Source organism: Anolis sagrei, chromosome 5 (assembly GCF_037176765.1).
Source record: "Anolis sagrei isolate rAnoSag1 chromosome 5, rAnoSag1.mat, whole genome shotgun sequence".
NCBI classification, from domain to species: domain Eukaryota; kingdom Metazoa; phylum Chordata; class Lepidosauria; order Squamata; family Dactyloidae; genus Anolis; species Anolis sagrei.
Genome location: NC_090025.1, coordinates 32510515 through 32537847, shown reverse-complemented (window position 1 = coordinate 32537847; position 27333 = coordinate 32510515). Strand labels below are relative to the sequence as shown.

Below are 27333 nucleotides of genomic sequence, written 5' to 3'. Positions count from 1 at the left end.
GTATGCATCCTATAATCACAGCATCACATTAGAAATAGAATATTAAGAACTGGGTAGTTTAAAAATAATTCTGTGTATTGCTACAAGTTATTATGTATGCTTAACTGTATATTCTGCAAATAGCCATTTTATTTTTGTTGTCATTAACTTGTTCAATGTATTTATTTAAGTGTTTTATACTGCTTTTTAGGCAAAGCCTCCGCATGGCAGTTAGAAAAAAATATAGAATATATTTCTTTGATCTCCAAGCTTTATAAATTTTATTATGCAGATATTCTCAACCCAATGGAATCCTTTGCAGTCATCTGACTGTCACTCTTCTTCAAGTTCACATAGAAAAAAGACAGCAAGAGACTTGCAAGAGCAGGCATTCCAGGTGCCCAGAATTGTTCCAGATTTGCCTGCAGACAATACAAGAAGTCTTTTCAGTTAAGAATGTTTCCTTTTTGCTGTACACAATTAAAATGCAAGGATCTATACAATTTAATATGCAAGACATATTAGTATATGGATTAGTATATAGACTCAGAGATGTAGACTCCAATCTTTTGTTTCATTAATGGGAGGAGTTCTATATGTGAAAGTACTCCCTGTGAATTATAATAGTGCAGTGCAATAACAGATTTGGAATATGTGCAATGACTATGGCACAACTTTTGGAACTGTAAGTGGTTTAAGGCATGGTATTGCCTCTGTTGTAAGCTGTCTTGAGTCTCCTTCGAGGTAAATAAATAAATTTTCTCTTGTACAGAATAATTGACAAATTGGGGAATCTTAGTAAGACTTGTTATATTAACAAACAGCGGTTTACAGCAAAGAGTGCTGACATATCCCATTTTCCTTTATTATTCAGGGCTTTATAGGGTTTAGGATACTCTTGGGTCAAAGCTGACTATCAAGACATAGAAGTCCTTGATACTAGTATCACTAAGATATGCATGACATTCCATGTCAACATCCTTACTCATGCTAAGTTTATCTTCTGAGAATGAAATGCAAGCTTACATATTGAATAACAATTGCATCAAATGTGTTGGGACCAGACTTTGGAACCCAATTGAAATAAAGAGGATGTAAGTTAGTCACGAACTGACTCTAAATAGTCTAAAGCTCTGTGTGTTGTGACACGTTAGTGTCGGCTGCAATGTGTAGGTTGTTCACACGAACATAATGAGAAATGACAATCTTGGAAATGAATGTTATTATCTTACAAATTATATATGTTTTAAAATATAAATTAAAGATTTTCATGATATATGTTGTGTCCCCATACAAGTTGATACTACAATGTATACAAGTTCCCAAATCTCTTATAAGGAGTTGGCTTGATCTCTGGTTTGCTAGTAAAACTGAATTACTGTGTTACAAAATGATGCATGTCTAAAAAGTGTCTACTCAGCATGAAATACTTGGAAAGCTCTGGTCTAAAGGCTACCGCAAAATAGTTGAGTTTCAAGGAAACTCCAATGTCCAAGGAGGGAGGGGGCATCAAAATACTGATTTGTGTCATTCCCAAGACCTTGTTTGAAAATGTCTGACTTAGCAGCTTTCTTAAACTCTCTTCTTTATAGGAATAGAAGAATCTGCTAGTCCAGGAAGTAATGACATGTTGATAAACTTACCCAGTTTTAGAATGCGAACTCCCTTTGTGACTATACCTATAGATGATGATTTTTCAGACTCAGAGGTTCATTCTAGTGTAAAGATATGTGAGCAAGACCAACAATCCTTCAATTTGTCAGAAGTCAACATGTATGACAAGCTAGAAGTATCAGACCCTGAAGACAGGATGTGTGAAATGTCTGTAGCCAATAACAGTCTAGAAGAAAGACAAAGAGTGCCTACAGAATGTGCATTTCCTACTGTGGCTGAACAAAAGAAAGAAAGCAAGTGGCAGAAATACCAAAACACAACTTCTAGTAATTTAAGAACTCAAAACACGAATGAAGTGGTCATGACTGATGACATCCGAGATGAGTGTGTCTTAGGAATGCCACTGAATGACACAGAAGCAAGTTGGAGTGATGCCTTCAATAACAGCACTCCAGACTCTGGGCACCCACAGACAATGAAAAGCATGCTTTGTAAACAGCCAAGAAATTTTAGTAGTCAAGATTCTGTTTCAGAAGGAAATAAACTTTCTCTGCACTTAAATCAGAAGTTTTCCACCAAGGAAGCAGCAAAGGTATTAAGTCAACTGAACTGCAGTAGCATAAACAGACACATCAAGGTACATAACTGTTCTTAAAAGCCATAGAAGTAGAAAATGCCAAAGCAGCTTTCTAAATGAGTGGTAAACATGTAGTACTCTTTATTGTTGTTGTTATTATATTTATACCTCGCTTTATCTCTCCCAAAAGAGACTCAAAGCGGCTTAACACGAAAGTAGTTACATATTTCGCATTAGTACTTATTTAGAAAACTTGGGTATTTTTATTCTTGCATATTCTGAAAAGTTGCCAAGATATTTTTATCCGTAGGCATTTTAGAAAATTAAATGGCGTTTGTGTCTATCTGAAACATTGAGTTGCTTCTTCTTATTATTAAATAGATATATGTGAGCCCTTTTTTGCTCCCTTTGTTGCAAGTTGCAGTTAAATAAGGGAATCTTCAATGAAATGTAGCTTTCCATTTTGATTGAATTAGAGAACTATGGGTATCTATGGTTATGAATGATCTAATAAGATGTTGTGGTCATGAATGCCAAACAACAACTTTACTGCCTTGGTCAACAAACAGATATTAACCCATGACTGCAGGTGATATTCAGTAATTCCATATTACAAAGGAGGGAAAGATGGTATACTGAATGCATGATATTTTATTTTCTAGAATGCCCATGGACTTATCTTTCCCAGTGCAGAAACAGTGAGATGTGCAGATGTCCTTAAAAGGCAGATGCATATCCCAGTTGAATTTCAGTCCCTTGCACATTACAAGCAAGTCTTTACTACTGCTTTGATGGGTATGGCTGATGCTTTTTATTCTGTTATTGAGTCTGGCTTAGAATATGAGTATTGTTTATACCCTTTTTTCAATTAAAGCAACGCAGAGTCAACCATAAAGATGCAGTGTATTCTTTTTCCTGGCAAATTTTGTTCAGAGGGAGTTTGCCAGTGCCTTGTTGTGAGGCAACTTGTACAAGGTCACTTGAGACCTCATCACATGGAGGGTGGCCTCCGTTTCTATATGCTTCAAAGACGAAATCCCACGGGTCCTATCAAACAACATAAGAGCCATTCTGTAGGTTGCTGGTGGGATTCCATCTATATAGCATGTAGAAATTGGTGGTTTCTAGAAATGGGCAGGAATCACTTAGAAACAAATATTTTTCCTTGAGGTGGGAAGTGGTGGAGTTGCCCATTTACTTCGGTTTTTTTTACATGTTCATGCCTCCTGATGCTCCTGCTGTCATTCTCCTTTAGACACAGGGAAGGACTGGTAATAATTATTTCCTCTTTATTTTTTAAAAATCTGCGACATGAGCAATCCACGAATGAGGTTTGGAAGGAGTTAACTGTCTCCTCCCATTCTGACATCAGTGGAGTGCCAGTGTCAGAGATTTTGTACAATTGCAGAATTTTGAAAGTTTGCAATTGTACAGTTACAGCAACATTTTCAAAGATGGATAGATGTATGATGTGGGATGAAGCACATGGTTAAGTAGAAACGGACAGAGGCATATCATTTGTGATGGGGGCACGTACATTCACCTCCCACCCCCAGTGTAATGAGGTCCATAGTGAGCTTCAGTTTCGAAACAGGGATTCAAATTTGATCTCCAAGTTCATAATCCAGTGCTCAAACTGCCTCTTTATGATGAAGATGTAAAGTCATTTTCCCCCTGTACTTTGAAGTGTTGAAATGCATTCATTGTTGTTTCTTTTTTTTATTCCATAAAGAACACTTAAATATATTGCTGTTTGAGCTGTCACAAAAGTTACATAAAGCTCTTGAGAAAGTGGATATATCATTCTATACCTCAGTAAAAGAAAGGGAAGGAGAAGAACTTTTTGCACCACTCTGCAAACACAAAATTGTGGCTAAATTAGTTACAGTTAAAAAGGAAGGACGGAATAAGGTATGTTTCTGGAGATTTAACTAAAACTGTAAAATTTACACAATTGTCTTTTTACATGGCTTAACAAGTAGAGTTGACATGATTGCAGATGAGTGTACACAGATTTGTTTATTTTTTTAAAAAAAATCAATTCATTGCCCATTTAATTGGAGCTAATTTCAATATAATGTTTTCAAAAATAAATAGCTGTAGGACGTGACACAGTGGAATGTAAGATTGGGTGACCCATTACTGGAATTTTCATGTATGCTACTATCTACTTGGGTCATATCTTAGTAAAATTTTGCCACATAATTTAGCAGAATTCACATAAAAATCTCAAGTTTTGTGCAGAGGAGATATTTATGGAGAATGAAATCCATTATATTTCAAAATATAATAGTATACCCGCACAAAATGATGTGTTTTTGTCACAATTTATGTGTATTGTAATGGTAAGAAAAAGAAAGTGCTAAGCCCTTTCCTCAACTAAGTTTGCAATTTTAATCAGATTTGGGGAAAAATGTAAAAATATGAGAGATCAGTCAGCTGATCTGATTAACTTTTCTAGTTTCACTTTAGAATGGAATCCTAAATCTGTTCAATTAAATACTAGTCCCTTAAGTCTGCTGTTCTTTGCAAGTTGTTTTTACGTCACTAAGAATACCTCTCATGCCCTTGAAGAGATCCTACTCTGTGAGGTATTTTCCATCAGCTGTTGCAGCTAGCTAGTTGAAAAAATGCCTTACCAACTGATAGGTTTGTCAAATGTTTATGTTTGCATATATGTGTATATATGTGCACATGTGTGTTCTGCTTTTTAATGTATGTTTCTTATATTTTGCATTTTGTTCCAGGGGCGCCTTTTCTATTCCTGTGATGCGCCTAAAGCTGATAGGTGTGACTTTTTTAAGTGGTTTGATGATGTACAACCTGCCCAGATGGAGACTAGGCCTAGTGTTATACTTCATGATGTGAAGAGTATTGGAACCTATTTGAGATGTCAAAAAATTCCCCTGTATGAAGAGTGCCAGCTTTTGATAAGGTATGCTAGAATATTAAGGTGATGTCCATATATATAGTCATCTCTTTGGAGAATGTATTTGCAATTGACAGAGTATTGGCCACACAAAATTCAATCGGTTATTTTCCTGCTTCATTTCTTGATCCTAGACCAAATTTTCCTGCAATCTTCCATCTTCTCTGTAGCCTACTTTTGCGTTCCCATCGTTTGTGATTAAGAACAAATTCTGATTTGATGTGTGGTCAATTTCTTCTTGGATTTTAGTATAGAATTTTTAAAGTTTCTCATTCTTCTGCTTCTGTATTTGGATCATAAACTTGGATAATGGTCATATTGATAAGTTTTACCTGAAGTTTTATGGATATTATTCAGTCAGACTTAATGTGCATTCATATTGTTTACTTGTTCCCCAAATAAGTTCTAGTCTCATGATAAATTACCTCAATTATTTGTTTACATGTGTAGATTGTGTGCAGAAATCATAAAATCTTATTCTTTGTATGGATATTATTTCCTCAGGAAAACTTTTGAAATGCAAAGAAAGAAATTCAATAAACTAAAAAAAATAAATATTGAAAAGGCTAGCTTTGATGATGATTCCAAAGCTAAATTATATCTGAAACTGAACCAAAAGGAGCCTTCCTCAATGTATAGCAAAGGTTGGTGATCTTTATAATATTTTTAAAATTGGAAAAATATATAAAAGTTTTAATTAGACACAAGAAATTACAATGGAAACAATAGTTTTATATTTAGTAAATCTTGATAAATTCTAAGCATTCCCCCACTAATTGTTTGCTTTTAGTTTCTCTCTTTTGTGTTTTTACTTTTTTTAATATGACACATTTAAGCATATCATGTTAAGATTTGTCTTTGAAAATAATGAGTCCGCCTATGCATTTGCAAGATAATTGATTAACATGGAGAGGAAAACTGCCATTCCTAACATGGAATGGTTTGATTGTAGGTTATAGATTTCTCTGCAAAAGAACTGCTTTGTTATGTATGCCACTTTCAGCTAGTGAACTGAGGTTTTGTAGCAAAATGGTATTTAACACAAACAATCGTTTTCACAATGTCTCATTCCCAAATAAGTATTCAATATTCACGTACCTCATGAGGTTAAATTTATATATTCGTGGTTTTGTTTTTATTTTTAATTTTTTTTCTTCAGGTACATATATTCCATCCATTTTATAGCATAGTTTTTCTTAACTTCATCTTTCAGTCAAAGACCAAGATAACAGTAGCTGTATGATAAGGACATTCATTCCGGGCTTTATCTCAATCTATTGGGGAATGGGAGAAGAACCAAGTTTTGTAAATTATAATAACTGTGAAATATTGGTTTCTGGGAGATCTTTTAAAGCTGTGATACAAGTTTGGCAAAGAACATCTTCAGTTGCAGCTTGTTCTCTGGAGTGTGCCTCAGAAGATTTGTAATGAGATCTTCAATTCTCTCTTTACAAAAGGAAGAAATGTGAACTTTACCTTTGAAATTCTCTTCTGTTTCCTAGTCTGCCTCAAGGCTTGTCTGGTAGAAATCTGTATCCTAATTTTTCATGCAATACTGTCAGCCATTTTAGAAAGCAAACAATAAAGAATGTCACATACAAGACCTTGTTAAACATGAATATTAAAGCAGATGAGGAAATATCACAGTAGAAAGGGGGGAAACCCCCCCCCCCTCCAATCTGCATGCATTCATTTGAATATTTTGAGGGAACCTCAACACAGAATAGCTTGCATAGTGGCTTTCTAGATTATTAAATAAACTCATGTAGATTAGAGAAGAGTTATTCTTATATTCACTTATATTCTTGTCTTCACTGTCACCTTATCTTCTATATATAACCATAGAATCATAGAATCAAAGAGTTGGAAGAGACCTCATGGGCCATCCCGTCCAACCCCCTGCCAAGAAGCAGGAATATTGCATTCAAATCACCCCTGACAGATGGCCATCCAGCCTCTGTTTAAAAGCTTCCAAAGAAGGAGCCTCCACCACACTCCGGGGCAAAGAGTTCCACTGCTGAACGGCTCTCACAGTCAGGAAGTTCTTCCTCATGTTCAGATGGAATCTCCTTTCTTGTAGTTTGAAGCCATTGTTCCGCGTCCTAGTCTCCAGGGAAGCAGAAAACAAGCTCGCTCCCTCCTCCCTGTGGCATCCTCTCACATATTTATACATGGCTATCATATCCCCTCTCAGCCTTCTCTTCTTCAGGCTAAACATGCCCAGCTCCTTAAGCCGCTCCTCATAGGGCTTGTTCTCCAAACCCTTGACCATTCTACAAGAAGCCTAAGAAATGCTTAAATCCTCACCTAATCAGTGGGATGTATATTGGACATCCAACAGTCTCATTGTTCTAGCAATGTCATAGTGTAATGGCGTTGTGAATTCTTAGTAGAGATATTAAAGAACCTATAAGGGTACTTACGCACTTTCAGTTTCATGGAAGGCAAAGGGAAACCTCTAAATAAATCTCACCAAAACAAAACAAAAACCTTATGATAGGGATGAAGTAAGTTGAAATCAGTCTGAAGGCACATAACAATAATAGGTTCATTCATTCCATGTTATTAATTTATCTTTGCTTTTTTCTTTCATTTGTTCAATAAAATTTTTGATACCATACAATAAACAGCATCAAATTTTATGGAAAATAGCTCAACCAGTAGTTTTGAACATAGACAATTACAAGTGTGCCATTTACATAAAGAAAGCAAAGCACACAACACCATGTTATATCAAGCTAAAAGAGGGAAACTAAAATATGTGATAAGGGGATTTGTTTTCATCAAAGGAGATGTTTCAGATTTACTTTTGTCACTACAGAAATAATTTAGTGCAACTTTTACAAACCTGTTTATTATTTTGGCAGATGATATTTGGGTTGTTTCCAAGACACTAAATTTTGAACCTTTCGACACTTTCGTTGCATGCAGTGTTTTCTACGGACCATCATCTAACAATGAATTGGAGCTAGTGCCACTGAAAGGCTATAGCCCCTCAAACTGGCGCTCAAATAGTAAGTCTATTTCTCAGTGAGCTTTCTTAACAGTTCCACCTGTTGGCTTAGCTCAAGTCAAAATAACTGATATACCTTAGGAACAGTAAGAAAATAAGAAAGCAGGCATAGAAGTGGGGAAAATATGGAGTTCTTGACAGAAACAGAACTATCTGCTTTTTTCATGGGATCACAGCCGTTGGTAGAAGAGATAATGACAGATTCAGGGGGTAAATGGTTCAAGTAGATCTTTCCTCCATGTGTGGAATGTAAAAAAGGATAATTCAAATTTAAGTACTGCAGTGTAAAATGAACTCTTGTCTATGACTTGAGATCACTGATGAAAGCAGGGATTCAGAGAAATGTGTGTGTGAAGTCTCGGCCTAGTATTTATTTCCTTGTTTGCTTTGTTGCCTGATGGACTGTTCCATTTTGATAAGTTTAGGGGAGAAGCTTAGGTTCCCCCTAGAGGCCGAGCTCGGTTGGTGCAGCCCATTCTGACTCAGAGCCAGAATGGGCTGGTGAAAGATTCTTTTTTCCCATTCTTATCGGACAATAGCTTATAGTTGGTTGCCAGAAAGTGTCTGGCCTGGCCTGCAGTCCGAACAGGCCATCCTTAGCACATACATGCCTTAGAGTTTATAGTTTATAGAATACTTACCTCATAGATTAGAATATACATGCCCCAGAGTTCACAGATATAAATGCCATAATTAATAGTTGTACATGACCCATAGATTATAGATTTGTATATGCTATAGAGACTAGTTAATAGATATACTTGCCATAGTTAATAGTTATATTTACCTCATAGAAATTATAGTTGTTACCTCAGAGTTTATATTTTACTATTCTAACTTCATATCATAATCAAACTGCACCTCTGTATACCTTGTTTGATTCATCTTGATTGTTTAGTAAACTCAATTGTTTGAATTTAGTCTTGTTTGTAGAGTTTTATTTTGGGGGAATTACAGTACTTATAGGGCATACCGATGGTCACTGGGAAAATAGCCAGACACATTTAGTTTTCTCATTAGATCTCATGGTGTGCCATCATAGTGTGTGTTGAATTACCTTGGAGGTGTCTACGGACAACACCAGCTCTTTGGTTTAGAAATGGAGATGAGCACCACCACACCGCTCCTCCAGATTCAGACATGACTAGACTTAATGTCAAGGGGAAACATTTATCTTTACCTTTAGCTTACAAGTGTTCTGTAAACTGATGTTTCAGATCCTGTGCATCCAAGAAACCCATAAATGTTAGGTGTGACAAAAGTTTCATTTTTCCAAACTACTTTGGAAACAAGTCTAACATTTGTAAAAGAGCAAAGCAAAACTGTGCAGTCCAGTCCTATGCAGGCAGTCCCCAAGTTATGAACAAGATAGGTTCTCTAGGGTTGTTCTTAAGTTGATTTGTTTGTAAGTAGGAACAGGTACATTTTTAAGTGTAACTCCAGTCTATCTATCTATCTATCTATCTATCTATATGTAAGCTTCGGATAGCAAAGGGAAGGGTAAACACCTCTGTGGTGTTTGTTTTGTTGTCTGTCTGTTAAGAAGATTTCACCTCACATTCTGTCCCTGCGATCATTAGATTTTGAAAAAAAAAACTGCTTGTGGAAACAAGGATTGGCTATACAGTTTCAGTAGAGACACCTTTTTCCCCATGATAAAAAGTAAATTTCTCTTCCTAAGGGTAGATTTCTCTCACTTCCAGTTGTCTCATCTCTATTTCATTGCACTAGCCCTTCCCCAGCCCTCTCATAGCTGACTAGGTCCACATTGTAATTCTTGGCCATTGGTAATTGAATTCCTGTTTCATGGAGAAAAACTGAAATTGGTTTTTCAATGTCTGTGATTGCTTTTTATAGGATTTATGTTCATGTTTTATAATGGTTATTTTTGTATAGTTTTTGTGTCATTTGGCAATTGAATGTTTTGCCTATGTTGAAACCGCCCTGAGACAGAGCGGTATATAAATAAAGTTTCATATTATTATTATTATTATTATTATTATTTTAACTATGAGTCATTTGTAAGTCGCATGTTTGTAACTTGGGTACTGCCTGTACATGTTTTGTTGAAAGTAAATTCAACTAGATCCTATTGCCAATGGTTTAATGGAATTATTCACTGAGTACGCAATGAGTTCTGTGGTTACTCTTGGAACATTCTGTATCTTTCTGATTCTGTATCTCCAAAAAAAGCATTAGTACTGGAAAAGGGTGTGGAGCAGTCCCTTATGTAAAAAAAATAATGTTCAGAACTTTTTATAAAAGGAGGATGTTACTGGTGTTGGTAAAATTAGCATGAGTTGTGTTTCATGTAGTATGGCCCTAATTTATGATGTAGAGTTTTCTGTACCTAACTCCATTTATTAATTCTTGTGATTTTTCCCTTAGTGATAGTTCATGCATTGCTAGCCTGTAATGCTAGAACTGAACTCACAACTATGAGGAATATAGACGAATATCTCAGTTCATCCACTTTACCAATACTGCAGCATTTACTTGCAAAGTATGTATTTTTGCTAGTTATATCCCCATGCGGTTTTTAAAATCCTAAATACTGTACTATAGTTTGAAAAAAGTAGAATAAATTTATCTTTGCTGCATATAATAAATACTGCAGATTAATATTTTTGTGGAGAAGTTTTCTGTAAGGCCATACAATCAAAAGTGAAATCTTGCTTAAGAATTGTGATTTGTAATCACTGTGTTCCTATGAATTGTGATTTGTAATCACTGTATTCCTATGACAATTCTCTGAAAATTAGGTGCATAGAAAAATAAAGAGGAGTATATTTTTCTTAAGTTAATTATTTTTAATAATAATAATAATAATTATTATTATTATTTAAAAATAATAATAATTATTAAAATAATTATTATTTTTAAAAACAATGGAAATATATACTCATAAGATTATGGAATATTTCTGTGTGTCAACAAAACTGTTTCACAGTAGATTGCATTAATACTATGTCTTGATATTAATTTTGAACAAAAATATTATTTCCAACACATACCAAAAGTCTTGATTTGAGAAGTGATTGAAAAATGGAAGCTTGTTTAGATTAAAATTAAAACCACTTGAAATGTTACTGTGGAATGAAGGAGAAGTTTATGCAGCATTAAGAATGGAAGCAGATTTGTACATATGTGAAGGAAATTAATTTCCATTGACTCTCTTGATTAGAGTCCTAATAAATACAGATGTACCTCCACATTTGTGGTTTTGACTTTTATAGATTTCCTTATTCATGGATTTGATTTAAGTTTACGGTTATTATTTTCTATTATTTTACATTGTTTTGAGGTGTTTGTATTCACTTATTGGCATTGAATGTTCACCTTTTTTTTACTGTAAACTGTCCTGAGTCCCCTCAAGGAGAGAGGATGGCCTATAAAGTTGTTGTTGTTATTATGATCAGCTTCCAGAGGAAGACCTAGAAATTTCTAGAGGAGCATTTTATGATCTAATCGAGAGTTATATGTGATTGTTTTATGTTAGGTTTCATATGTATGTGAGGCATAAATGTTGCCATAAATATGTTGGAAACCACTTTGAGTCCCTCATTGGGGTGAGGAAAGTGGTACACAAGTGAAGTAAATAAATAAATAATAATTTTTCTCAGGGATTTGTACCCCTAAAACCAGCAAATGTGGGGGGGTTGACTGTATAGATGTTATTAAACATAGCACTGTGACTCAAAATGCACTTATTCTTGTCTTTCGTGCTTTTCAGACCTCGTAAGAATATCTCTCTCAGTAACAGAGCTGTGAAACAAAAATTCAAACCACCAACTTTAAACACAAATACAACAACCTCTGGAGTCTTGAGTCCAGAAATGATGCTAAATTTGGCAAACAAGATGATTCAGACATTTCAGTTGAATCATGATCAGGCACTGGCATTGACTCAGATAGGTGCCATGATGACATCCCAAGAAACTGATAAAGAAATAGGAAAGCAGGATGCTCTCCCTATAACTGTGATACATGGTAAGTTCTTTTATAGGAATGTAAATCCTTTTGTTTTTATAGCTCTTATGTCCTTAATCCTTATTTGAGTAGCTCTCTTCAGTGACTTTTCATTCTTCCTTTTATAGGTGTTCATCTTTCTTCTCGTATTCCAAATCTTTTTTTCTGATTCTCCTTTTCTGTTTTGTCTATAAGTACCGTACTTTTCTTGAGTACACTGAATATTACTCACCATGTGGAAGGAAGAGGCTCATCCTTCTTGCTTTAAGTGTGTTCTGTGTCATTACTACATCAGTGTTTTCTCAGAAGGGCTGAAGGAACAAACCCTTATATTGAGATGTTTCCTCACACTATTTGATCAAGGCAGGAGACAATATTCAATCCTTTCAAATCTCTCTTTGAGTTTTTCTTCTTCTGCTTGCCAGATGATCAAGTATTTCTCTCTCTTCAATTTCTAGAACATTTTCACCAGTGTACTGGTTCCATTGATAGTTTTTTGGGGGCAACAGTTGTTCCCCTATTTAGATGATACAGTATTTGACTGAAATTGGGTTCAGAGAAAAACCAAAACACAACCTCAGTCTGACATTACATTACAATAGTTATGGTTTCCAGAAATAGTGTGCGCTAAATTCAGTGAATAATGGAAGAGATATGGACGTGTGATATATTTTATCTTTTACAGAGCAGAATGGATAGGAGACTGGTGTCTAATCCATTAAAGGGACAGGTTGCAGCATTGTCAATTGTGCTGTTAGTTAATGAAAAGCCCTCGCCAGCTTATCCTCATTTCAAGGTTGTCTTGAGGCAGGCAGTTTTACAAGCTCAACCAATCTTCCACAAGTTCCTTACATGGAACTTGAGTTTGGTACTGAATACTTTTACAGGATCCCCTTTTGAGCCACTGAAGCATCACTACAAGTAATGACTTTCAAAATGGCATTTCTAGTAACAATTGCACCAGCAAGGTGGGTGTCAGAAATGGCATCACTTTCAGTAAACCCAAGCCTATCTGGGTTTGAAAGAAATGTTATTTTTAACCATCCATTTGTTCTTCCCAAAACTGGCTCATACTTACGTATGACTCAGATATCAGAACTGCTGACATCTTGTCTGAATCCAACACCCTCTTTAAAAGGCGCCATTGATTCAATGTCAGGACAGCTGTAAAGATTTATATTGAAAGAACAAAGGCAATTAGGCATTCAGAGGTATCATTCATTTCATTTCATCTGAGAGCTTTAGATTTCAAGGCCACTGAAAAATGATTTTGAGTTTGTTGAAAAGTTGCATTTGTTTATGTGTTAACTATTCATACATGCCAAGGCCACAAGAAGCATGGGCTCATACAGAAAGATTGATGACAAGTACAACATATTCAGGATAACCTCTTCATTGGAAGAAACTTATAAGACAGCAGGATATAAAGAGTTGTTGATATTTATCAGGCATCATAATGTGTGCAAGGGCTGGCAGGATTTGGGCAAACCTTTTTACAACCAGCAGTTCAAAAATCAAGCAGCCAGAATTATTCCAGGATAACTGAAGGAGCATACCCCCCCCCCCCCTTTTATGGCAGACCTTTCAAACCAAAACTTTACCTGTCAATTTTCTATCTACTTTAATTTTTCCTCTCACTGATTTCAAAGCTGGCAACATGCAACACTAAGTAACACACAGACTTTGAAGGTAGGACAGGTTAAGAGGAACAGCATCTAGGTTTCTCAGCAGTTAAACTGATGTACCTAGGTATTTCTTCAAACTGTTACGGCCAAAGATACGCTAAAGCACAAACCAGTTGCCTAAAAGCATCTACTCTCCTTTAAAATATATTTGCCTTTAAATCATGCTCTCAAAAGAGAAAAATAAACAGACTTCTTTAAAAGTAACATAGTTGGTTTACTCACAAACTTCATGTATTCAGCATACAAGTACTTTGCTTATCAATCCAGTTACAAATAGGATTTTAAGTAGTTTCTCTGTGTAGGTAACCCAGGGTATCTTTCTAAGAATTAATAGTCCATAGTCCAAAGCATTTCTCTTTTCTGAGAGTCTAACAGAGTCTCTGTCTAGTCTGAAAATCAAATGGCTTCTGTACAGCATACTGTTCCTACTGGATACTTCTCTACTGAAGTCTAAACTGTACTCTGTTCTAAAATGGGGTCTGAGCCCTGAACAAGCCCAGTTCTGATCACATGGTCTGCAGCCTCTCACACAACAAAGAGTTAAGGTCAGATTGCATACCAATACACAATATACAATACAGTAAGCAATTTAAATCATATACATAACAAATAACTAGTGAAGGCTTGAGAAGGTTGCTATTTCCAACAACTTCAAACAGAATAGTTGTTTCAGTGTACAATATATCATACAATATATTAATCTGCTTGTGCAATTTACACTGTTTATTTGTTGATTTCTATCTACAGGTGTATTTGGGTCTGGCAAAAGTTATTTGGTGGCCATAGTTATCTTGTTCCTCATAGAGATCTTTGAAACCAGAGAAGCAACTAACAGCAAGAGGTCAGTGCCATGGAAGGTATTAATCTCGTCTTCTACAAATGTTGCTGTAGACAGAGTATTGCTATGGTAAGTAATTTTCCTTGTTTTTATGAATCTAAATCTATGATGTACTTTTAGTTTATTTTCATAAGTAATTTTGAGGCTCCAAATGAAAGTAAAGTAAAAATTAAAAGTAAACTTGAGGATCTAAATGATTAGCAATCAAGTATTTCTGAGTGGTCTAAAAACATTGGGAAGCTATAAGATATAGTTAAGAAGATATGACCTGGATTAATGGAACACAAGAAGCAAAAAGCGCTTTTATCAAAATCCTCACTTCAATAGTTACCTTGGAAGTTAGGAGGATTCAAGCTCCCTTTTGTCCCCAAAGCAGTTATTGGAACTCCTCCTGTGTGTCAACATTAGTAAAGAGTCTCAACAGCTTGCTATTTTAAATGTTTATATCCATTTTATAATGTGGAATATAGACAATCATCTCTAAATGCTACGTACGAGCAGAATAAACTAAGATTCCTTTGAATAAATCATGATTGTCTTGTTTCTTTCTTTTCCAGCCTACTAGATCTTGGATTTGATGAATTTATTAGAGTGGGAAGTGTTAGAAAAATTGCTAAACCAATTCTTCCCTACAGGTAACTCTCCTAAATTTTAAGTTAGCCCAGAAGTTTACTGACATTAAACAGGCAAATTATGTTACATCTGGTCATTTGAAAATGAAATGCAACATACACTGATGCCTAAATTCCACCGCTGAAGCAATTGGATAGGATATACATAAGTGTTGACTTACTATCAAACTTGATTCAATTTTTTAATGATATTGATGATGATGATGATGATGATGTAATAGTAGCAAGATTTATCACCCTTTTTTCTTTGAAAGAATTAAAAAGAGTTGAAAGTGACATACGTATATGACCCTCTTCCTCTTCCACTTTCCTTTGTCTTCACAACTACACTGTGTGAAGTAGATTAGGCTAAAGGGATATGTCTGGCTGAGGTTCACCCAGCGCATGTCATCGCTCAGTGTGGATTTGGAGATAGACCTCTTAAGGCTCTAATTCAGTGGTTATCAACCTTTTTTGACCAGAGATCGCTTTGACCACTCTTCAACATTAGTACCAAAAGGGTTACAAATCTGTTTTTGGTCAACTTTAGATTCAGTTTGGTTATTATCAGCTCTAGTTTCTGATACAGAACATATGCCATCCAGTAGTCACCATCCGCGTGCCCACAGAAAATCATATTTAATAAACCTTGGCACTATAAGAGGGTTTCGTGAAACCGGTCGCTCTTGTTGCAACGGTGTAGTAACGGTGAGGCCGCAGACCATATTTTTGTTCTTGCGGACCACTGGTGGTTGAAGTTTAAGTTTCTAGTTGATGTTTAAGTTTCTAAACAGTACACTGTACCTACTGGTTGTGACTATCAATTGGATGTAGGTCTTGGGACCTGAAATAATTGTCCACTGAAATCTTAAAAATCAAGTCAAATCCATTAGTTGTAATTTTCAAAAGTGTTAATTTCTATGAAAAATTAACAGACACAACAGCAGTGTTCATAACTTTTTAAATTTAGGTATGTGGCCACATAGGCATGGCTAATCACCTGTATGTGTGCTATCTTCTTCAAATGGGTGATATTTTCAAGCATGCTTCTGAGTACACCCTTAATCCTTAAGCCATCTTGAGTGGATGTAAGCCATTTTGAGTGTCTCTTTTGAAAGAGTAGTTATAAATGAGCCAAATAAATAAATATTTGGAATGCTGTCCTCAGGAAGCCTCATAGACGTCTACTTTTATGTCCTTGTGATGAGCAAAGACCGCTTTATGTTCCAAGGTCTAAAAACGGCTGTGTTTTGTAGATTTTTTTATTTCTTTGTCTTGATTTTTGAAATTATAATTATAATTTTAATTTGTATATGCCTCTTTGAAAATGATTACTCGTAGTTATCAATGTATACATTAAAATGAAATACATAATGTTTGGATATCCCCTCAAATAAAAATGCCCTTCATATACAAAAGTATATTCTAGCCTGCTTGGGAAGCATATTATAGTGATTTGAGTGTTGGATTAGGACTCTGTATTGACTACTGTTCAAATCCCTGCACAGGCATAGAAATCCACTTTTAGGTCACTTTTAGGCAAATCATACAAACTCAGCCTTAGAGTAAGGCAATAGCAAAATTCTATGATAGGATCACCATAAGTCAACAATACTTGAAGACACACAAAAATAACAAATCCTAGCTTGCTCCTTGATGTATATGTCGTGGGGTGTTTTTTAAAAAAAACAAACATGTCTTGCCTTTTGTGTATTTTGCAAGGGACAGTTCCTCACATAAAGATTTTATAGGAGAATTTTTCCTCTTGGATAACCTCTTACATTTTAGCACTCTGGAGGCCATTAAAAATGAAAGAAGACACTTCTTTTAACAGAAACATCATATTCACGGGTAGTCGTGTTGACCATGCAGCAAAGTGCAATAAAATACAAAATTCACAAAAGAGTAATAGCTTATGCAAATTTTCAAGGCTTCACTGGCTTCTTCATCAAGCAAAGATGTTAAATCATATAGAAGAAGAATTAGGGCCAATTTTGTGTTAGATATTATTTCTAGTATCCGTTAATATGGCCCTGGTATATTAATGCAAGGAAAGGCCCTTCTTGATCATTTTGAGGAGGAGGGGGAGAAAGCAATAAAATGTACATACGTTTTTTTCTGGGTTTTGCATCTTTTTTACATGTTGTTTATATAGTCTTCTCTTTGTTCTCATTATGCCTGAAGCTTGCATGCTGGCTCAGGACCTGAAAATGAACACCTCAAGGAATTGTTTGCTCTGATGAGGGAGGATTTAACTCCAGCAGAAAAAGTCTATGTAAGGAAAACCATTGAACTCCACAAGCTGGGGACCAACAAAGCTCTGCTGCAACAGGTAGAGAGAAAATGAACTATTTGACATGTATTGAAGGATTATTATGCAATAAAATGTGTGCAAATGTTATCTAAAAATTCTCACAAAACTACTTGCTAAAAAAAAATAATTGGCAAAGGCTAACCCTTGGCAGAGTGATGAACTGGGTGGTCCTTGTAGTTTCTCGCAGTTCTTTGATTTAGTCAATGATGTATTTATTATAGTCAAATATACATCTTACACATATATAGAAAGAAGTGTGTGCACACTATTTTTTTTAATTCCCTTTCAAAACAATTCCTCAGATGATAGTGTTTTAATTATAGTCCATAAGATGGAGGCTTTTGTTGGGATGATGGGCAATGGAGTTTGTGGAAGGGAAAGAAGATGGAGGGGGCTAAAAACCTGGATGCTGCTTTGATAGGAAAGTGGGGAGAGAGCAACAGAGGAAAGACTTAAAAAACCTGAAGGGAGCGAAGGACCGCCACTGTTGGAATAAGAGCGGTAAAGAGAGAGGTGGGAAGGAGAAAGAGCTGAGTGAAAAGGTAGAGCTGATTAAGCAGTAGCTACAAACACGTGAATAATCAAATCTGTGAAAGTCAAACCCGTGAATGTAAAGCATTAACTGTATAAATAGCTTGTAAATGACTATAGATTATGGTAATCTATATGTAGAATTTTTAAGTTATTTTCTGTAACATAGGTGAAGGTAGTGGGAGTGACTTGTGCTGCCTGCCCATTCCCTTGCATGAAAAACCTTACATTTCCCATAGTGATTCTGGATGAGTGCAGTCAGATGACCGAACCTGCATCTCTTCTTCCTGTTGCAAGGTATGGCGACTGTGTTATGAGCAATGTGCTGTTAATTTGCTGATCTGTGATTATATTCATAGTTGCCTGATGTCATTGCTTTAGCCACTTTGAGTCGATAAGAAGATGAATTAGAAGCACCTCCTCCTATGTCTTTATATCCTGCTTTATCTTCCCAGAAGGGGACTCAAAGCAGCTTAACACAAAAGCATTTGCATAACCATTTAAAATATACAAATATATGAACATTAAAACAGAATCAAATATAAACAGTATTTGAAAATTCCTAGTTAAATACCATTAAAACAAATTCAAAGTTAAAAAACCACAGCACCCTCTGAACTGATCTTAAACACCTTATCTTTAAAAGCCTGTCTGAATAAAAAGGTTTTAGCCTGCTGCCAGAAGGACATCAGGGAGAGGGCCATTCTGAGTTCCCTGGACAAGGGGTTCCAGAGTTGAGAAACAGCCACTGAGAAGGCCCTCTCTCTCGTTCTTTCCAACTGAGTTTGAGATGGAGGTGAGACCAAGAGAAGGGCCTCTCCTGAAGAACTCAGGGTCCGGGCAGGTTCATACAAGGAGATGCAGTCAGCCAAATAACTTGGACTTGAACTGTCTAGGGCTGTAAAGATCATAACCAGGACTTTGAATTGTGCCCGGAAACACTGGCAGCCAGTGGAGATGCTGCAACAGGGTGATTGTCTACTTCCTGTAGCCAGCCCCAGTCAGCAACCTGGCTACAGGTCTTTGGATCAGCTAAAATTTCCAAGCACTCTTCACAGGCAGCCCCATGTAGAGCACATTATATAGTAATCCAGATGGGATGTAATTAAGGCATGTATCTAAGGTTTGCAAGCCTGCTTCTGCCTGTTATAGCTATTATTGTATTGACAACATCATTGGGGCAGAATCATATACATATACTAGTAAAATGTATTCATGTTCTATCTTTTGAAATATTTAGGAAGATGCCCACTTCAAAAAAAAAAATGATGTTCCACAGCTGCAGACAGTCTTCTTGTTGGTGTTCTTTAGATAGGGAACGGCTCTGGAAGATAGAATGATGTGACAGTTGCTCTAGGTGCCATTGACTGACAGAAATGTGGATTTAAAAAAAATAAATACATAATATACAGTGCTTTCAAATGGTGTTTGTAGGTTTCAATGTGAAAAGCTGATCCTGGTTGGGGATCCTAAGCAACTACCACCCACCATTCAAGGATCGGAAAGTGCACATGATCAGGGTATGGAACAGACTCTCTTTGACCGGATGTGTTTGATGGTATGTAATATTATGCCTCCTGAAAAGGTGTATTGTTTCTGTAATTTTAAACTCATCATATGGCAGAACTGTTTTAATAATATTATGGGCAAAAATATTCAAGGATGATTTTTCTGTTACTTTATGTTACTACTATATATTCAGAGATGAATATTGTGTCCAAATAAATCATGTTGACAGTCAGTAATGTTAAAAAAAATCTCAAATGAAATACAGTATATACATTTATGAGTTTATGCATGTTTATAGTTTTAATATACACTGACTAATCGCAATAAGGCTTTCAGGGTTTGTTTTGTTTTGTCTCCCTCTTCCCGTTTCATAGGGTTATGAGCCAGTATTACTTAGGACACAGTATCGTTGTCATCCTGCTATCTCTAAAATAGCCAATGACTTGTTTTATGAAGGGAATCTATTGAATGGCATTTCTGAAAAAGATCGAAGTCCTCTCATAGATTGGTTACCCACACTGTGTTTTTATAATGTTAATGGCTTTGAACAGGTATGTATTGCATTCATTTTTGAACTGTTAACCCAATTATGTTTATATTTGGTATCCTTTATCTGGAATTCTGAAATACTCCAAAAATCTAAATTTTCCAGATGAGTGGCTTAGAGAATAACACCTTTGCTTTCTAGTGGTTAAATATACATATACCGGGGGGGGGGGGGGGGGGGTGTTGCACAAAATAACTTTTAAAATTGTTTATTCAGTTATCTTCAAACTATATAGATAAGGTTTATATGATGCTTCTATGAATTTTGTGTTTGATCTTGGATCCCATAACATTATGTATATGCATATAGTCCAAAATCTGGGGGAAAATCCCAACACTTCTGGTTCTGAGTATCCCTTATCCAAGTACTTTGGATAAGCGATATTCTGTCCTGCCCTGCAGCTCTCTAGAGATGAAATTATCCCATAGGCAGGCTGGAAAGCCTTTGATTTCTCAAAGCATACAGTACAGTTGCAAAGCAAAGTTCCATCTGAAAGTTATTTTTCCCCTCACCTCATATCCTTCACCCTAACCCCATCTTCACCATGCCCCCCCCCCCCCCCATTTCCATGGAGACGCTCCATTCTGATCAGCTTTCCCTTGCTTCAGGTATGCTACCGTCCAAGGCATGACCTACTTTCATGGTTCCCCACAACACCAGTAAAGGAGGTCATTGCGTACTCAAACAATGCTTGGCAAAGCGAGGTTGGATTCTTTGGGACAAGATAGACTTAAACAAACATTACTTTAGATTATTTACTTCATTAATCCGATTCTATCCTGAAGTAGTTTCATTTTGAAGGCTCATGGTGCAGTTCTATCAAGTGGCCATATTGTTTGGGGTTGAACAGCAGTGAGCTATATTACAGAAGTGGTTCTTATGCTGCACAGAAATAATTTAACTGCTTCACTGAAATGGTTCCACTCCTTTCCCCTTCCAGCATTCGTCATGATTCAGATCCATGTGACTTAAGCATTACAATGGCCGACATATCATATATGTTAAGTTTCTTTCCTTGCATCTAATTGCAGGATAAGTACTTCTCATTGGCTATTTTACACTGCATTATTTGAAGTATGCTTCTTGTTCTCTAGGTGGAAACAGACAACAGCTTCCATAATATGGCAGAAGCTTTTTTCATTGTGAAGTTAATCCAGTCTATGATTGCTAGTGGAGCAGGGGGATCTATGATTGGTGTAATAACCCTCTATAAATCACAAATGAGCAAGGTTTGTTTTAAACACCAAAGCATGTTCTAATAAAAAAACTTATCAAGATATTATTAAAGATATTTTTTCTCCTTACTGTGTTGCCTCTGTATTTCAAAGAAATTAATCTTGCTTTGACCTAATTTTTAGTCCATGAACATGGTGCCTAACAAGGCCTCTTGCTTGTCTTGACTATTATTTTTGTTTATCCTGATTGGTGCTGGAAATCATTGCATTCATCTGTAGATACTCTATCTCTACTTTTTCCTGGCCTCAATCCTGAAGTATTCTATAAAGAGGTAATCCCTAATGTTGTGACTAAGCATTATGCCTATGACAACTATTTTGTCATAATGCTCCAAACATACTTCATTTGGAATTTAAGCAGGGTTTCTTGTTTGCCTGGCTCGTACTTTTGGACAGCAACAGGAAATACCAGGGGGTTCCACTTTATGGCTAAGAAAGAATTGTGTCTAAAACCCTGGAGGCCGACGTCAGTCAGAATAGTTGATCCTGAGCCAGTTGGATCAGTGATCTGACCCAGTAAAAGTCAGCTTCCTACATCCCTCTGGGATCACAATCCTTTCTCAAATTTCAAAATATATCCATGTGACTGAAAAAGTTGGACTTTCAGCTCTCATAAATTGAAACTGATAAACCTTGTTTAACCCAGGGCTAACCAGAAATTAATTTTACATTAGTCACTTACTAGTTCAAGATAGACAGAAAAGCTTTACTTAATCGGGATAATGACCTGTTTCAGTTTTGAAATTGTTATTTGTCTGTAGTAGAAGTAGCTGTGATAATTATGAATGGCTGATAGTCAATAGTGTTTGTCTATTTATTGATGCTGTAAATTGCTTTTGATGATTGTCTGTCTGTATCTGTTTTGAGCAAGTTCAGAATGGTAGCTGCTGTAAAATTTTATACAAGATCCCTCTATTCCACTTAATGTTATCATTTGCAAACTGTAAGACCAGCGTTTTGATTTATTTTGTCTTCAGATTTGTAATCTGCTTGGTGCTGTTCAGTCAGATGCTTCCCTAGTAAAAGCCGTCCAGGTGTCTACTGTTGATGCTTTTCAAGGAGCAGAAAAGGAAATCATTGTATTATCTTGCGTAAGGACAAGACAAGTTGGCTTCATAGATTCAGAAAAGAGAGTGAACGTGGCACTGACAAGAGGAAAAAGACATTTACTGATAGTAGGGAATCTGAACTGTTTAAGAAAGAACAAAGTTTGGGGACGTGTCATTCAGCACTGCACAGGTAAAATCAAGCAATTTAAAAAGTGGACACTTATTGCTACAACATTCACAGAAAAATACCTGCAATATAAATTGTCTTCCCAAATTATTTATATCACATTATTTATAAATTCACACATTCTTTTGTATAAAATATGGAGCTATGTCTAAGTACTATACCTGTTCTTTTGATTCTAATGAACAAAAGAAAACTAAAGGCAGTCTCCAAGTTCTGCACAATATAACTTAGGTTTGTTCTTAAGTTGAATTTCTATGTAAGTCAGACAAGTACATTTTCTAAGTGTAATCCAGATATATAAAGGTAAAGGTTTTCCCTGACATTAAATCTTGTAGTGTCTGACTCTGGGAGTTGGTGCTCATCTCCACTTCTAAGCCAAAGAGCCTGCGTTGTCCATAGACACCTTCAAGGTCATGTAGCCGTCATGACTGCATGGAGTGCCGTTACCTTCACACCAAGGCGGTACCTATTGATTTACTCACATTTGCATGTTTTTGAACTTCTAGGTTGGTAGAAACTGAGCCTAACAGTGGGAGCCCATCCCGCTCCCTGGATTCAAACCACCAACATTTTGGTCAGCAAGTCCAGCAGCTCAGTGCTTTAACATGCTGCACCACCAGCCCCCCCCCCCCCCAATATATATATATAGCTTTGGGGAGTATAGGGAACGGTTAACACCCATGTAGTGTTCGTTTTGCTCTCTGCGCCTCTGTTCAGAAGATTTCACCCCACTTTCTGTCCCTATGATTGTTGGATTTTGAAAAATTTGGCTTATAGAAACAAGGATTGGTGATAAAGCTTTAGTGGAGACACCTTTTCCCCATCATTACTCTTTCAGGAGTGAATTTCCCTTCCTGGAAATAGATTTCTGTGACTTCCTGTTGTCTCAGACCTGTTCTTATCTGTGAGTCGTTTGTAAGTTGGATGTTTGTAACTCAGGGACTGCCTTTAATTTCAAATCTACTTCAAGTTAAAAAGGTCCAAACCTTTGCCAGAATTACTGTAAATGATAAATCATGTATCTATGGACCTCTTCACACGGGGCTAAAATGCCTTGTTTTGCAGCTAGGATGGGGCTGACACATGGCAGACCCTGACCACTTTCCTCCTAAAGTGGAGGCGAAGCACAGAAAGGCACTCTGTCCTCCACCATGGGGAGGAAAGTGTTGTTCAGGTAGCTCCAGTGGAGCAACCCACACTTTCCTCCCCTGTGTGATTGCAGAAAGAGTGGCAGGGCAACGCGCATTGCTGCCCTTTCTGTCATCCAATGGGAGTAGGGGAAGAGTGGCAGTGCACCCTTTCCTGTCCCCACCATGTAATGAGGAGAGGAATGAGGACTTGTGGCAAATGCCAGCAAAACGGCATGGTCCAAAAGGGCCGTGTGACAAGGTTATAAGTATAGATCGTAAATAAATTACCACAGTGCAATGACTGCTAAACTACTAAATGAATAGAAGTGAATGAGATTTAATGCAATGAATAGAACCTATTAGTCATAACTAAAGTCCCATTGGCCTAGATCCAGTATTCAAACTTGAATAGACCTACTGAAACTGTTGGATTTACATGCATGTTAATTCATTCAGAAAGTGGTTCAGCAGATATATTACAATTTCAGTGGTTGTTCAGTGCTGTTGCAATGTTTTGAGTGGATCTAGAATTACGTATTTATAAAATTAATATTAAAAAGTTAAAAGGGGCATTTTAATAAATAAATATATCGTTATCTTTCTTCTAGTGAGAAAAAATGGATTGCAGCATGTTACCCAATTCGAGCAGCAACTGAATGATATTATAAAGTCTTACATGGAAAGGAAAAAAGCAGAAGAAATGAATAAACAACTAGAAAAATCAAAGCGTAAATCATGTTCACAAAGTGTAAATTGACAGAAATGCACTTTGTCCATGTAAATTGTGTAAAATATCTTGAGATATATTTAAACATGCTTGTAGTGTTTTTAATTTCCACTGGTACTTACATTATATGTATTTAAATGTTTATAAAATGTTTTCTTAAACAGGCTTGATAAGTTATTTATAATCAAAAATACATCATTACAAATTGAGTCTTCTTTTTCGACAGGTCTTTTTCTAACACATGATTTTAAAAATTGTACTATTGCCTTGAGTGCTCTTTAATACAATAAAGTTGGGATTTTAATTGCTTTTGATTAAACAGTTTTCAATGTGATTTGAATATATTTTAAATATATTATGGCTCGCATCAGATTAGTCTTATGTTTGCAACATTCTTATAGATTAAATCTTTCTGACAGAATCAAAAATTGCCAGTGATACTGGCAAAAATGTCCTGCTGGTTAAGAATAATGAAAAGTTTGGATATTGAACATACACTGCTGACCATTAGAAAATATTTTACAATATCATACCTAATTTCTGCAAGAAATTATATTATTGGATGGGTAGAGGGACATTAATACTTAAGATCACCTGGCTTCTTTTGCTATTACATTATTATTTTACTATTATATTGAATTTTACTTTTGGCACTTAAGGTTTAGCTATCTGAGGTGAAACAATTATGTCAGAATTTCTACCTGTGTCTTGTATGGGTTTTGATTTTTATTTACTTTGCTGTCTTGGAAAAATATTCATACTTGTTTAGATTTAAGAACATTCTATCCTAAGGTCTCGGTATAACATACAATAAGAAAAGCTCAATTCCTTGGTCCTGTTCTCTGTAGATTTCTGATCATATTGAAATGATAACAGACTGTGATGCGTCAGTTTAGTAGTCTTTAGCACCTACTGGACTAAGCAAGTAATTGTGGAATTTTTTGTGCACTGGAGCCCAAGTGATTCATTGCCATACCATAAGTGACTGAAATTTTGTTATAAATTAAAGCACATTTTAGAGGAAAGTAGACCCTTGTGTCCAAGATCTACTAATGTATTTCAGTGACAATAGAATTGTGATCCCCAACCTACCAAGCAGGCTTTTATGCCACCAAAAACATACTTCACTAAACATTTAGAACAAGATTTAAGTGAAAGAAGGCTACAGGGCTATCGAAGGAATGACTGATTACAGAGAAAGCAGCATTCTTGGATATTGTCCAGTGAAGTTAAAAGTACAAAAGGCTGTTTAAATTGGCAATGCTGTTTTTTATTTATGTCTGTAAGGGAAATGAAAAAAAAATGTTTTTAACAAATCTATAGAATTAGCATGGGTTAAAAAAGGTAAAGGTTTCCCCTGACATTAAGTCTAGTTATGTCTGACTCTGGGGGGTGGTGCTCAATTTCTAAGCTGAAGAGCTGTCATTGTCTGTAGACACTTCCAAGGTCATGTGGCCAGCATGACTGCATGGAGCAGCATTACCTTCCTGCAAAGACGGTACCTATTGATCTACTCACATTTGCATGTTTTTGAACTGCTAGGTTGGCTAATAGCAGGAGCTCACCCTGCTCCCTGGATTCGAACTGTCAGCCAATCTTTCAGTCAGCAAGTTCAGCAGCTCAGTGATTTAACCCGTTGTGCTACCAGGGGGCCAACAGTAGCATGGGTTACTACTGTTGAAATGATACACAAATGTGCCTGCAATACAACATGACTTTTAAAAAGTCTTATATAGTACCATAGTAAGTCATCACCCAGAGGTTTATATGCAGTTTTTACCATAGTGCTTCTTGAACTTTCCGCTTATTGTGCTAAAACAACAGCACAGAAAACTAGCATCTGAACAAGGTCATTTATGGCCAGCTGAACTATGCAATTCAATTGAACTTATTTTCATGAAAGTTACGTCTAAACCAGTGGTAGAACCTGTGGGTTTCAGTTAGGTGTCTCTCCTAGACTGCAGCTCCCATCATCTGATCATGATGTCCGAGTCCTACAGTAATCAGAGATCAACATCTGGAGTTCTTCCCAGCTTTAAACTTTGGAAAAACATGTTTTCGCTTAGATTTAGTTCCTCATTTTTCTATAGACTTACATCTTTTAAAAGTTAAAATAATTACTAAATATTAGTAGTTGTAACTACAGTTCAGTGTGTTTCATTAGCTTCTTAGTAATCCTTTAGGATGTCTCTGCCATTTCTATTCTCAGGATAAACAGCAGCAGATAATTTTAACCATTTTTTCTTATGCAACAAATTATTTTTCTTATTTCAAATTATTTTTTTATAAAAATGTTATCTTCTTATCCATGAAGGAATTTCAATTTTAAACATTTTAAAGAGTATTAATGCAGGAATTTTTCTTGTTAAAGTTTTTTAGAGCTCTAGGTTTTGGTTAAAAAAATAAAATAAAATCTTATTTAGAGGAAAGATTGTCCAATAGGTGGTGCCAATGCACTCTCTGCGGTCCTTGTCCCAGTGTGACCTAGGAAAGACACCTAACTATTCTTAAGTGGCAAAAAAAAGAAAATTTGCATAATCTCACATGAATTTAAGATAATTATTCAGATGTAATGCAGGTCCGTTGCCAACAGACTTTGGAGCACTGATCAAGAAAACAAGACCGCCAGACAGTTAAATTTTTAGGTTATCTATTTCGTGAGTGAAGCCAAGCTTCACTATGACATTTTGGTAATTTTTTAAAAGGGTTTATTTTAGTCCAAGCTGTTGCTAAAGCCATTAATAAGCAAAGTGTGGAAGGCAAAGAAATAGTCAAGGGCTGAATAGCATCTTTTAAATTACTGGTGACACCACTGTTACAGCTCCCTAAAATCTCAATCAACAATCCATTAGAACTCAACAGGAGTAAAACTAAATCCTCGTTTAAGTG

At 36.1% G+C, this 27333-nt stretch overlaps 1 protein-coding gene across 3 annotated transcripts in view; it reads left to right on the top strand.

Moving 5' to 3' along the window:
- ZGRF1 (zinc finger GRF-type containing 1) overlaps positions 1 to 24605 on the top strand; it is a 40469-nt gene extending 15864 nt beyond the window's left edge. For 2 of the 3 annotated variants that reach the window (XM_060779074.2, XM_060779073.2), the window contains 18 exons: positions 272 to 428; positions 1572 to 2230; positions 2833 to 2965; positions 3903 to 4081; positions 4918 to 5105; positions 5604 to 5743; positions 7967 to 8113; positions 10501 to 10615; positions 11846 to 12102; positions 14514 to 14673; positions 15162 to 15239; positions 17400 to 17547; positions 18230 to 18357; positions 19495 to 19618; positions 19944 to 20120; positions 21211 to 21345; positions 22329 to 22590; positions 24326 to 24605. In XM_060779074.2, the coding sequence (XP_060635057.2) occupies positions 272 to 428; positions 1572 to 2230; positions 2833 to 2965; positions 3903 to 4081; positions 4918 to 5105; positions 5604 to 5743; positions 7967 to 8113; positions 10501 to 10615; positions 11846 to 12102; positions 14514 to 14673; positions 15162 to 15239; positions 17400 to 17547; positions 18230 to 18357; positions 19495 to 19618; positions 19944 to 20120; positions 21211 to 21345; positions 22329 to 22590; positions 24326 to 24474 (3336 nt within the window). In that variant the 3' untranslated portion in view covers positions 24475 to 24605. The remainder of the gene's footprint in view (positions 1 to 271; positions 429 to 1571; positions 2231 to 2832; positions 2966 to 3902; positions 4082 to 4917; positions 5106 to 5603; positions 5744 to 7966; positions 8114 to 10500; positions 10616 to 11845; positions 12103 to 14513; positions 14674 to 15161; positions 15240 to 17399; positions 17548 to 18229; positions 18358 to 19494; positions 19619 to 19943; positions 20121 to 21210; positions 21346 to 22328; positions 22591 to 24325) is intronic. The other variant, XM_067468644.1, reaches the window with a different exon arrangement.
- The last annotated feature ends 2728 nt before the right edge of the window (positions 24606 to 27333 follow it).